The sequence below is a fragment of the Pelophylax lessonae genome, assembly GCF_965119305.1.
Source record: "Pelophylax lessonae genome assembly, chromosome: 9".
Classification (NCBI taxonomy): domain Eukaryota; kingdom Metazoa; phylum Chordata; class Amphibia; order Anura; family Ranidae; genus Pelophylax; species Pelophylax lessonae.
This window is the reverse complement of record NC_138776.1, coordinates 80,010,213-80,023,955: the sequence shown is the minus strand read 5'-3', so window position 1 is coordinate 80,023,955 and position 13,743 is coordinate 80,010,213. Positions and strand designations below refer to the sequence as shown.

Genomic DNA, 13,743 nt, shown 5'->3' with positions numbered 1-13,743 from the left:
GATTGAGTTCACTGCACCCCACAATGATTGTGTTCACTGCACCCCACAAAGATTGTGTTCACTGCACCTCACAAAGATTGTGTTCACTGTACCCCCCAAAGATTTTGTTCACTGCACCCCACAAAGATTCTGTTCACTGTACCCCACAAAGATTGTGTTCACTGCACCCCAAAAAGATTGTGTTCACTGCACCCCAAAAAGGATGTTGTTCACTGCACCCCAAAAAGGATGTTGTTCACTCCACCCCAAAAAGATTGTGTTCACTGCACCCCACAAAGATTGTGTTCACTGCACCCCAAAAAGATTGTGTTCACTGCACCCCAAAAATGATTTTGTTCACTGCACCCCAAAAAGGATGTTGTTCACTCCACCCCAAAAAGATTGTGTTCACTGCACCCCAAAAAGATTGTGTTCACTGCACCCCACAAAGGATTTTGTTCACTGCACCCCAAAAAGATTGTGTTCACTGCACCCCAAAAAGGATGTTGTTCACTGCACCCCAAAAAGGATTTTGTTCACTGCACCCCAAAAAGATTGTGTTCACTGCACCCCACAAAGGATTTTGTTCACTGCACCCCACAAAGATTGTGTTCACTGCACACCAAAAAGGATTGTGTTCACTGCACCCCAAAAAGATTTTGTTCACTGCACCCCAAAAAGATTGTGTTCACTGCAGCCCAAAAAGATTGTGTTCACTGCAGCCCAAAAAGATTGTGTTCACTGCAGCCCAAAAAGATTGTGTTCACTGCAGCCCAAAAAGATTGTGTTCACTGCAGCTCACACACAGAAAAATGGATGTGGATCACTGACACCTGCCTATCTCCAATCCCACACCACACAGCAATATTGATTGTAGTTTGTAGAACACAGTTTCCCTAAAATTCAGCAGACTCTGTCCCTAACAGGATTGAGAAGAGATCGTAGATCAGGATTGAGTGCAGATTCACCCCACCCCCCACACAGCAATATCGATTGTAGTTTGTAGAACACAGTTTCCCTAAAATTCAGCAGACTCTGTCCCTAACAGGATTGAGAAGAGATCGTAGATCAGGATTGAGTGCAGATTCACCCCACCCCCCACACAGCAATATCGATTGTAGTTTGTAGAACACAGTTTCCCTAAAATTCAGCAGACTCTGTCCCTAACAGGATTGAGAAGAGATCGTAGATCAGGATTGAGTGCAGATTCACCCCACCCCCCACACAGCAATATCGATTGTAGTTTGTAGAAGACACTGACCCTATATAATTCAGCAGACTCTATCCCTAAAATGCCTACAACTCGCCCTGCCTAAACACTCCGACCTGTCCCTCAATTCTATCCGGACACAAATGGTTTTTTCCTGCCTATCTTTCCCTAATCAGCAGCCAGCACGTTGATGTGTGCTCTCTGTCCCTGAATCTAAGCAGCATAATGACGCCGCTGCGGCTGCCTCGAACTTATAAAGACTTGGTCACATGCTTCAGACGGCCAATCACAGCTACTGAGACATTTGCAGGCATGGCTGGGATGGCTTAAGGCACACCAGTTAAACGATTGTTGATTGGCTGTTGAAAGCCCGCCATGAAAAGAGCGCCAAAGCATGCAAAACCCGGAAATAAAACGACCGAACACGGATTTTTACCCGAACATACAGTAAAGTGTCCGTGTCCGTGTTCGGGTACAAAAAATCCAATTATTCGGTACGAACACGAATAATACAGTCCGTGTTCGCTCAACACTACTTGTGACCCTAGCATAAGGAACAAACTTTTCAGAGAAAGGGAATACAATAAGACACACGTGGCCACTCACTAAAACTAGAGGGAAAACGGTTTAACCTTAAAATACGTAATCTTCCCCAAGCAGTACTATCGGCAGGGAGCATCGATAGTTTCAAAGAACTATTAGATGGGCACCTTAAAGACCACAACATAAAGGGATATACAATGTACGGTTAACAGCAAACACACACACACATCATAGGTTGAACTGGATGGATTGATGTCTTTTTTTAACCTCACAAACTATGTAACTATGTGGCCTGGTATGGTTCAGGAGGGGGGGGGGGCGCTTGCTTGTCTCCTCCTTTCCTGACCTGCAAGGCTGCATGCTCGGATAAGGCTCTGGTATGGATTGTAAGGGGAAACCCTGGGCCGTTTTTTCATTTTTTTTATCTGTATTGCACTACATTTTTTCCTTTAGAATTGTCAGTATTGCTGCAGCAGGCTCCATACAGTGTACAGGAATTTTTCACTTTTATGGTTTCATTTAAGCGTCATTAAAATCACTGCTCCTTTAAAAACAATTGTTTTAGAAAAATAAAAATTAGCATTGATACATGTCCCCCAGGGCACTACCCAGCCCCCCATACACTTTTTATGGCAATAACTTGCATATAAGCCTTTTTCAATAATGACTTTTGATTTTATATGTTCCTGTCCCATAGACTTTAATAGAGTTTGCATGTTCACTAGAACTTTTTCCCTGTTCAAGATGTTCTGGTGCGAACCGAACAGGGGGGTATTCGGCCCATCCCTACAATCAACTAAAAAAATAATTTATAAGGATACAAACTCAGTGTTATGATTGAAACAAAGACTGTACAACTTCTTGGGAGTGTGTTCATTCCTAAATAAAATAAAAAGTATTTCTTCTTCATTGTTCTTTTCCTTAAACCTGTTCAGCAAAGTTTCAGTCCATACATGTTAGACATAACCATTGGTCTTTTTTACAGGGAGGAGCAAAAGATGATGTCTCCCTTTCTGCCTATGTGACAATGGCTCTGATAGAGGCCGGTGTATCTCTGGAAGTAAGTGATCATCAACATTTAAAAATATTAGTACATTCCAGTATATGTTGTACCTATCCAAGAGAAAAAGGGATCATGCTAAATTATTTCCAAGCATAACACCTTTTTTTCAACCAATTGTTTAATAGTAGGTGTTGTTAGAATGTGTGTATAGTTGGCCACTGGTGTTTCATTGCAGTTATTGTTAGATTGTAACATGTCACCGTCGAGGCATGAGTGACTGGGCTTGTAGCAGCTCCCATCTATGTTGTTTTATATAATCGATTTATGCCTAAGCAGGATATCTGATATGACTTTTAGTGGGGTAGAGTAGAAAGTACTATACATATTGACAAAATATGTGGATGGAAATTAGGGATGATCTCCAATTTTTGTCGACTATGAGTTCAACGCAATCCGTTTACCAAATGGGTAAACTAAATAGCCAGTTTCGGCCAGTTCCCCCACCTGCTAAACTTTCAGCTGCTGAACCTGGAAGTCATTCTTTTAGTAGTGGTATTTCTACCGCCACTAAATAACTTCCCGCTGGTTAATTGCTAGGGTGCTGGGCTTCACAGCTCCACTGGATGACAGGAGACAGGCTTGTCAACAACAACATGGTCACATTTTAACAACATGAACAAATTTCCCATATGATTTATATAACTCCTCCTTCTATATTGAGGGCCAATAAGCCAAAAACAAGAAGTCCCTGAATGATGGTCAATGATCCCCCCTAAGTGGTATTCAGCCAGATCTCTTTTTTTTGGTTTTGTATAGAAAGGGGAATAGTTAGCACCTCTTTCAGATTTTTATTATTGTCTGTATCACTATCCCCTCACTATGTGTCCCTTAAAAATCCAGGTTTGTGAGCTGAATTATTCCTAGCCCCTCTCTGGATTGCCTTCTACACACATTTTGAAGCAGATTTCAATAGGGAATGAATGCCACCATTACAGTCACCATTGGTCTGTATGGAAAATCATTTCAGGGAGGGTAAACAAGAAGGTCAATTCATAGTATTGCCTTGGGTGTCAAAGGGAGTAAGTTATAGGAAGGTTTCCCAAGAAGAGACACAGATGACATTATTTTTAAACTGAGAAAAACGTTTTGGCTGCAGTTCTATTTAAAATGTATTTACCAAATTGCAGATTTTAGTCATATCCATCACATCATCATGCATCTTTATCCTCTTGATTACTCTTCCCAATTTTAAATGAGGAAATGCTTAGTCAATGTATTTATTTCTAGGATCCTCTGGTCAAAGATGCAGTGTCCTGTCTGCGGAAGGCTGGTGTGGATGTGACCAATGTATACACTCTGGCCCTGCTGGCCTACACCTTTACGCTATGCAAAGAGACAGAACTCAGGGAAGCTATATTGGACAAACTGGAAGAAAAAGTTATACGAGAAGGTGAGGAAAAGATTTACTAAAATTATTCTAGGCAGAAGTCAATGTATACTTTAACTGAACATTTTTAAGATCATTTTTAAAATGTAATATATTCAATTGAAATCCTTCTTTGCACCCCTCTTCTGTTGGGACTAAAACAGTGAGTGCACTGATTAATAAAAGGGGGAAAGGATCAGATAAAAAATAAATTACCCTGTAAGTGGAAAGCCTATTAAAAGTTGGGTTTAAGCCGATTATATATTATTTATGTTTATACGCTTCAAAAAATTTAAAATACTATAGGTACTGGTGAAACCAAACATTTATTATATGATATATGGTTAAATGTATGTGGACATCCCTCCAAATTACTGGAGTTTAGGCAATTCCAGTAATGATTACTGTCAAAGCTAAACCATACAGTATAAAGATATTTTAAACAACTGTGCACTTTCAAACCTATGGCAACAGTTTTTGGAAGGCTCTTTTCTGTTCCAACATGGCTGTTCCCCAGTATACACAACTAGGTCCTTTAAGACATGGCTTAATAATTTTAGTGGAGGCACTCAAGTGACCTGCACAGAGCACTGACCTCAGCCATACTGAACACCTTTGGGAGGGATTGCAAATCTGATAGAATGCCAGGTTTCCTTGTCCAGCATCAATATTTGACTTCAGCAATGCTCTTTTGGCTGAATAGGAACAAATTCCCACAGAAATTCTCCATAACCTGTGTTCTTCCCACTATTCCTAAAGGATTTCTCCTATTGTGCATTTTAGGTTACACTTCAAAATATCACAGAGGAACAAAGGATGATATAGCCACAAAGAGGCTGCTCACCCCTATTAATACTCATAGTTGTGTCATGGGATGTACAATAAACTCATATACTATAAATGTGATGGTCAAGTGTCACCAAAATGTTGACCATATAGTGTTTGACAAATAATTAGCAGTGAATTTTGGTTTGAGAGAATTGATGTCTATTTTCAGACCTTCTCTCACTAAAACCTTGGACTGAGCCATATGAGTGGGTAAGGGGGGGGGGGGGGTTGGAGAATTGCCTAATTAATTAGGTATACTTGTCAAACCCAGCTCTAGCTTTGATGTTGCAGAATTTTCATTAAATGCCAGTTGTAGTGTCTCCTTTTGTCCTGGCTGATGCCAAACTAAATTCTCAGAGATACTGCACCACTTATAGTAAGGTGCTAAGTTCAGTTGTTAGAGAAAGACAAGATCATAGTGTACTTATGTGGTGTCTTTGTATTTACAGATGGACAGCTCCACTGGGCACGGGATACTGCTCCTCCCGTTCAAGATTCATACTGGTACAGAGCCCCCTCTGCTGAGGTGGAAATGAATGCCTATGTACTCCTGGCTCTACTTTCTGGTCCTAAACCTGACCTGGGCAAAGCTACGGAGATTGTGAACTGGCTGAGCAAACAGCAGAATCCCTATGGAGGCTTCTCATCTACACAGGTGACTGATAGCATTCCAGTGCATTACATATCTCATTACCATTTTCACTTAATATCAAGTCCACCAAAACATAACTACACCATTATGGCTGAACTCTTGTAGATTAAATCACTGACATAACTAGTTAAATGTCTCAGTGACTGCAAGAAAATACATTTTAACACCCAGATGGCCCATCTTTACAACCCCAGCAAAGCCATGGTCAGAGCCAGATTTGAAATGTGCCCCTGCTTGGTTAAAACCGACCTTAGCAGATCACATATATGACTACCTCACTTTCATGTTCAAAAGGAGTAAAAGGAAAGTCCTACATGGCTACAAGTCATGGTGTCTTAGCTACCGCAGTGGGTGAGTCACATACTTCTTCATACCCTGAAGTGCAAAGTATATCCTTCTGTTCCTGGCTTTGAACAGAGCATTAAGAAAGCAAGGAACAGATGAATATCCATGGCAACCTATGTTCCTTTAGTACATTTTTTTGCTGCCCCTTGCATCAGAACGTATGCATATTAAAGCCTGTACTACTGTATGCACCGAAAACCTAAGATAAAAATGTAAACGGAAATAGGTAAAACTTAAAACTTCTGACATCCTAAAAAATTACTGGTGGGGCTTTGTATCCAGATAAACACATCTACAAGTGTGAAAATTGATCTTTCATAGGAATATACAGTATTAAGAACCCATCAGTGGTCTGGCAGCACCATTGTTTGCCATAAAGCTGAGTGAACAATAAGAAAGCCTGGGAAAATGGAGATGGGATTTCATGGTGGTGTCAGGATTAGTGGGGGAGTTTCTATACGGTATGTTGTTCATTGTATTATTTTTACAGTCACTTTGTCCATTTAGGGTTAGGGAAAAATTCTCTTGATAGGTCACTTTTACCCACTCCCCACTAATACTCTCTATCTATGCTCACCCCTGTTTTTTTTTTTTTTTTTTTCATCTGTTCATCTGTTCATAGCCCTAAGTCTAATCCTTGTGTAAACTATATGTCAGTCAAAGGCTTTGTCAGATAAACAAAATGGTAGGGGATCACTGTGAAGGTGAGTATCAGTGGGTGGGTAGGCTTTCAAGTGAACCCATAACTTTGCTCTAAATGTCCAAAGTGATGGATTTTTCTTAAAGACCAAATGTTAAAAAAAGGGTGGCCTTTGTTTAGAAACAATATGTTAGTTGCAGAAACGGAACACAATCCAAAATCTGGAACCTCATTAGAAGAAGGCATTGATTAGTAGATGAAGGCCTTTACAAACATTTTCTTGTTCTATATAGGACACAGTTGTGGCTCTACAAGCTCTGGCCAAGTATTCAGAACTGACATTTAGTGATAAGGGCGATGTGACTGTGACTGTCAGTGAAAGTACAGGATTTCTGGAGAAGTTCCATGTAGACAAAAACAACCGCCTCCTCCTTCAGAGAGCATCGCTACCGGCTGTTACTGGAGATTACACAGTGTCTGCCACAGGAAACGGCTGTGTTTTTGTACAGGTAAGAGGAAATCAACCATCTGAAATTTTTTATCTTGTTTGTAGTCATTCTCAAACTCAATTTTCTCTGCTTACCTCACAGGCAGTCCTGAGATACAATGTTCCTCCACCCAAAAGGGACACCAGCTTTTCATTAAAGGTGACACCACATTCAAAAATAGAGTGTCGGGGGGATCCAGTGAAAAATTTTGAGATTAACATCAATGCTGCGTGAGTTTTATAACCGTTTTCAATTATTCATCGGGGACTCATTTAAAACTTGGGGGTATAACATGATCCTAATTTGTTGATGAATGGTACAATAAAAAAGCATTCCTAAAATGTCTAACTCTTACTTACTCAACTGAAGCTGTATTTGTTTCTGTGTTACTGTTGGAAAGATTTTGTCTCACTACTTATACTGACGGGAACTCACAGACTTTTTAGTGAGATCCCTGAACCTGGGGGGGGGGGGCTCTATAAAAAGGAAACCAGTGTGTAAAGTTCAACCTGGTATTTTTCTATAAATGGTTCCTCTCCAGGTTATCAGATCACTTCACACACTTCACACTGCTGTTGGAAAATTCTTACCTATAAATTATCCTAAAGTATTAAGAGGCATGACAGATTATTTCACTCTAGCCCCCCCCTTTTTTTACTTTCATAGCTACACTGGAACCAGAGAAATAACTAATATGGTTGTTATAGAGGTGAAGATGCTGTCTGGATACATTCCAATCAAGAGTACTGTGAGGAAGGTAAGGATGGCTACCAAAAAATATTCTATTAGTATACGTAAAAAAAAAGTTAGTGTTTCTGCCCACTGTATGATAGCAAATTATAATAATGTGGGGCATGGTGGTGGCTCATTGGTTACCATCACTACATTCCTTCTCCTGTTCTTAGGATAATTTTTTTATCTGAGAATCTGCCTACAAGGAATATGTATGGCCTATCCATGCATTTATGTATTTCCTCTGGGTTGTACAATTTTCTTACACACCTCCATAAAGGATTTACTAAAATGTACAAAATAATGAAATATTGATTGCTTAGTTGAGAATACCTATTATTCTTGGAAGTGCAGGGTGTGCCTGTGCTACAATTTAATCAGCAGTCTTAAGAATTAAGTGTGGATTTCAGTAACCCATAGTACCTGGAAATGATCAAAAGAAGCCCTTGTCTGTGGGAAAAGTCATGTGGATTAGCTACCATGACTTACTGTAATTTGATCATTTCTTTTTCATTTAGAGAAATTGGGCACAAGAGGTAAACCTAAAAACCTAATTTCAGCTCCAAGTTAGGTGGTTTCCTGTGCTCTCTTCCTATTGCAGTCATTCTTTCACTAGTACCAGCGAGACCTGGTCGTCATTTTGACACACTGTGCTCCAGAGACAGTAGCCCCTGTTTAAACAATTGATAAGTCATTGACAAATATGTAAAATAAGATTGTTACTAGTTTTTTGATGTACAGAGCAAAGGATATTTTTATGATTAATTAATACATAACAGAAAAAAGGAGTCTGCAATGGGCCAACGTGTTTTGTGCATGAATAGGGCCCCTCTGATTCCCACTGTATTAAAGCGGAGTTCCGGGCACAAAAACAATTTTTTTTTTTGTGCCCCTCTGCTAGGTAGACCTCACCTGAAAAGGAATTGGATAGTTATTTTTATTTTTTTTGTTTACTCACCTTTTTATTGAAGATCGTAAATACTCACCTCTGACTGCTTCCTCCCTCGGAGCCGCGGCTCACCCCATCACTTCCTGCCTCGCGATGATTCCTGGTAGCTAAACATCATAGCTCCCAGGAATCAATGCGACGGCACCGGCCCCGCTCGTCATTTCCGGGCGCCGCACCGGAAGTGACGAGAGGGGCTGGTGCAGTGCATTCTGGGACAAGAAGACGCGGAAGAAGACAGAGAAGAGGACCGCGCCGGCTTCAGCTGCCCACAACAGAGATGGAAACGCTGTGGAAGAAATTTTATAAGTAAGTATTTCTTCTAAAAGGTAAGTGCGAACCGGGACAGATCAGAGGCTAGCCATTGTGGAATGTGCTAGCCCTGACTGTCCCGGGGGTATGTTCAGTAAAAAATCATTTCTGTGCCCGGAACTCCACTTTAAAGTGTATTGTATTTGTACTGTCTACCCTCAAGTTGTAAAGCTCTGCGTAAACTGTCGGCGCTATATAAATCCTATGTAATGATAAAAGATTTGAAGTACTAAACATACACTTCTCTCAGCAATGGGTGGAGATCGACACTCGAGGCAGGAAAGGAAGATATAATACCCTCCCCACCCACCCTGGTCCTCAGGCCAAATGTTCTTGACTATGGTAAAACATACTACACTTGGAAAACTTTGGTCATAAACAATTGTGAAATGTGCTTTTTAACCACTCCTGGACCAGAAGATTTCCCCCCTTAATGAACAGGCACTGTGTTACTTTAATGGATAATTGCACGGTTGTGCGACGCTATACCCGAATAAAATTGATGTCCTTTTTTCCCCACAAATAGAGCTTTCTTTTGGTGGTATATACAAAAAAAGAGCGACAATTCTAAAAAAAAAAAAAAAAAAAAAAAAAACAATACAATATTTTTCACTTTCCGTTATATAACATTCTCAAAAAAAAAATTAAAAATCAAAATTTTTTAACATTTTTTGGGCAATTTGGTTTCTACTACATATTTTTGGTAAAAAAAAAAAAAAATCTCAATAAGTGTATTTTGATTGGTTTGCGTAAACGTTATCGCTTCTACTAACTATGGGAAAGATTTATGTCATGGCGGTGATCTGCGATTTTTTGCAGGACTGCGACATTGCGGCGGACAGATCGGACGCCTAACTGATGCGTTGCTTGTGAAATGATCACAGAGACCTGTGATCCTCTATAGCAGGATCACAGGAGCTCTGTGATCATTCCAGGGAGAAGAATGGTCTGCTGTGTTTACAACAGCTACCCGTCCTTCTCTCTCAGCGGGGAACGATCGCGGGTGTCAGGCGGCAATCAGAGCCGCCTGCCCCATGCATTGGAGTCCCCGCTGCCGAGTGGGGGCGGGAGCGCACCGCTGGTGGTGTGCGCTCGCCCCCTAGTTGCAGGCGCGCGACCGACGTAGGTCTACGTCGGTTTGAGCAGGAGAGCCGCAGTAAATCGGCGACAGGCGGTCGAGAACCAGTTAATGACCAACTTACTTTCCATACTATGTCTGGTTATGGTGACTGGAGTAAGTAGGCATAATATATAGAATAGTCTCCAATACATAATTCAAAAATATTATTACAAAAATAATCTTTATTTAAAGAATATTCCTACTCAGAGATCTGATTTGTTTGAGATATAATAAGCCAGGGGTTGAGTGACATGACAACAGCCACCAAAAAGGAGAAAAGCAAAAAGAAAAAGGAAATCTACCCCATATTTTATTTTTATATAGATTGACAATTTAAATTCTGTATGAGCTAAACCTTGTCTTTATATTGTTGGCAGTATGGTGATTAACCACTCTGCAAGGTTTTACCCCCTAATGACCAGGCCATTTTTTGGAAAACGACACTGCGTTGCTTTACCTGACAATTGCCCGGTCATGCGATGTTTTACCCAAATAAAATTGATGTCTTTATTTTCCCACAAATAGAACTTTATTTTGGTGGTATTTGATCATCTCTGAAGTTTTTATTTTTTGCGCTATAAACAAAAAGAGACCGACAATTTTGAGAAAAAAAATAAAAAAAACAATATTTTTTACTTTCTGCTATAAAACACATCCAGTAAAACAATTTAAAAAATCTAATTTCTTTATCAGTTTAGGCTAATTTTTATTCTGCTACATATTTTTGGTAAATAAATTCTGGTACACAGCATATGCAAGAAGAGGAATATGATGTCATTGGTGGCTCAGTGGAGAAGGAATAGGCTGGCCGTCAATGACGTCATGCACCTCATTTACCACAATACCCTGCTGGAAAAAAAATACTTTTCCCTGATATCTTAGGGCAAATTTTTTTTTTCTTTCAAGCAGATAATTGTAAGGTCATACGAGAGGTGCAAAGGTTGTGCAGCACTGCATGCTGATGGACATTTTTGTGAAGGGGGGAAAGTTTGAAAGTTAACTTTGCTAAGCTCATTAGGCTGACACGTAAGTTTAGGATTCATTTCAAAGTTTTGATCCAGCCACCAGGGCAAATACTAACCCAACACATCACCATCACCAAATAGTGGCAGGAAACTGTAACCTTTTTATAATAATATAATATGAATATTAAGATATGTTATTTATTTATTTTTTTTCACAGTTGCAGGACAGACTGATACAGAGAAGTGAAATACAGACGGACATGGTCACCTTATATCTGAATGAGGTTTGAATGCCTTTTTTCATGTACATATTGACTTGAGATGGCAGCTATACGATCCATCCTCTCTGCAGCATAATTGTGATATACAGTACATGTAGACAGGTGCAGTTTACTTTCTCAACTGCAGATGGTGATCTTCCGCAGCGGCACTGCAGTTTGAAAGAAAGTCAAGAGAAACATGGTTCCTCTATGGTTTCTTAGGGAAGCTATTATATTGGATGCTGCAGCCCCATGTGACTCTAGCATTCCAGCAGCCATCTCGGGTCAGGCAGATCCTTTTTAAGGCACGCATTTTGTGCACTGGTAGATTAGGGACAGAACTAATGGCAGGGAAAGGTTCCTAATGAGGAGGAAAAATGTAGGGCTTTCAACTTCTCTGGACATCTACCTGCTTGAGGACAAGACGGTCAGGTTGCATTCTGCCCCTTTCTAAAGGCTCAGTCAGTTCGGCTGAATCCTGCTCTGTACTCGCTGTTGGAACCGTGAGTGTTCCCAGTTGGCCTGACTTCCCACCGGATTATTTGTGAACTGTCTTTGCATTATTTCAATACAAGTTATTTCATCACACTGGGACTGTGTGTGTGTTGCACCCCACCTGCATACAAATGCAGCTATTTTGAATCACTTATTACACTCGCATGGCCGGTCTCGCTTTAAAGAGGAAGTAAACCCTCCTCTGACACTTTTACCTATAGGTAAGCCTATGATAAGGCTTATCTATAGGTACTGTAAATATCTCCTAAACATGTACCGTTTAGGAGATATTTACCTTACATGCAGCCAGTGACGTCACTGGCGCATGCGCTCTGAAGGAACGGCTGCTGGTGCCGTTCCTTCAGAGTCCCGTGCTGTGACTGTCGGCTCCCACGCGCGTGCGCGGGAGTGACGTCATCGCGGCTCCGGCCAATCAGATGGCCGGATGCCGGGATTCCAGAAGACGGGCGACTGGACATTCAAAGTAAAAAAAATCAGCGCTAAACTCTAAATGAGGGGGACCACTCTATCAACCTTCAATATCCAATACCCAATGGTCTCAAAAAGCTGTAGATCACAATGATCAGATAATAAATGAATGTGTTAGTGGATGACTAAAGAAAAATGTGAGAATGAGGAAAATCAAAGTGATAGTAGAAAAGTCAAATGAAATATTCTCAAATGGTCATCCAATGGTGAACGATCTGCTGAATCCAGATCTAAGCGCTACTATACAAACACAAGTGATTAGCAGTAAAAAACAAATAACTAAATAATATGTGAATCGTTTTTCCTCATACAGATGATGAACGACAATAAACAATATAAAAATGTGCAAATAACAGCATGAGGTGATAATGTTGATGTAAACAGTTATGGAGTGTCACAAAACCGGACTCAAAAAGTGCAGCAGTGCCAAACTAAAGGTGCATAAATTGTCCAAAAAATAGCTCTTAAGTAGGGTTGAGCGAACACCTAGATGTCCGTGTTCGACGGGTTCGGCCGAACTTTAAAAAAAAGTCCGGGTCCGTGTCCCGGACTTTTACCGAACTTTTCCCGGACACCGAACCCCATTGAAGTCAATGGGGACCCGAACTTTAAGGCACTAAAATGGCTCTGAAACACCAAAGGAAAGGGCTAGAGTGCTGCAAATGGCAGCAAAACGTAATTAAGAGCATGGCAAGTGCTCTGCAAACAAATGTGGATAGGGAAATAACTTAAAACAACAAAAAAAAAACAGAAAAATAAAACAATGTTCTTCTTCATCTCTGAAGGACGAGGCCCATATGGAGTAGGAGGGAGGTTGAGGTGGTGGTGGATGTGGCGGTGACATAGGCGTGCGCACAGGGTGTGCTGGGTGTGCCTGGGCACACCCTAATCACCTAGGGCACATAGCATTGCCAGTGAGGAGATGGGAAAGATCTCCCTGGGACCTGCTCTGCTCTATTTCTCCTTGCCTACAGGTACATGGCCCCGATACATTACTCTCCCTGCTGGCAAACACATGCATGTGTATTTCAACTTTGGGGTGCACACCTTAATGCAATAGGCTGCGCACACCTATGGGCGGTGTAGGTGGAAGCGGCGGTGGAGGAGGACCAGGGCCGGATTAACAGCATCATGGGCTTGGTGCTGAGGATTTTGAAGGGCCTTAAGGGCCGTGCCTTGCCATGCACCCAGAGGAGGAAGGGTGCAGCCATGCATGCCTAATTCAACATGGGATGCTGTCTCTGAAGCCCATAAACACATCCATGCATCGCCAACTGTCCCTCCTTGTCCGGCCTTCACGCTGTGTGGGG

The 13,743-nt window shown here is 41.1% G+C and overlaps 1 protein-coding gene across 1 annotated transcript in view; it reads left to right on the top strand.

The window, feature by feature from the left end:
* Positions 1 to 13,743, top strand: part of LOC309564229 (alpha-1-inhibitor 3-like) — a 102,337-nt gene that overhangs the window by 68,766 nt on the left and 19,828 nt on the right. Inside the window, exons 5-11 of the mRNA XM_082268856.1 lie at positions 2,668 to 2,792; positions 4,023 to 4,185; positions 5,439 to 5,644; positions 6,920 to 7,135; positions 7,217 to 7,344; positions 7,781 to 7,871; positions 11,408 to 11,473. Of these exons, the coding sequence (XP_082124982.1) occupies positions 2,668 to 2,792; positions 4,023 to 4,185; positions 5,439 to 5,644; positions 6,920 to 7,135; positions 7,217 to 7,344; positions 7,781 to 7,871; positions 11,408 to 11,473 (995 nt within the window). The remainder of the gene's footprint in view (positions 1 to 2,667; positions 2,793 to 4,022; positions 4,186 to 5,438; positions 5,645 to 6,919; positions 7,136 to 7,216; positions 7,345 to 7,780; positions 7,872 to 11,407; positions 11,474 to 13,743) is intronic.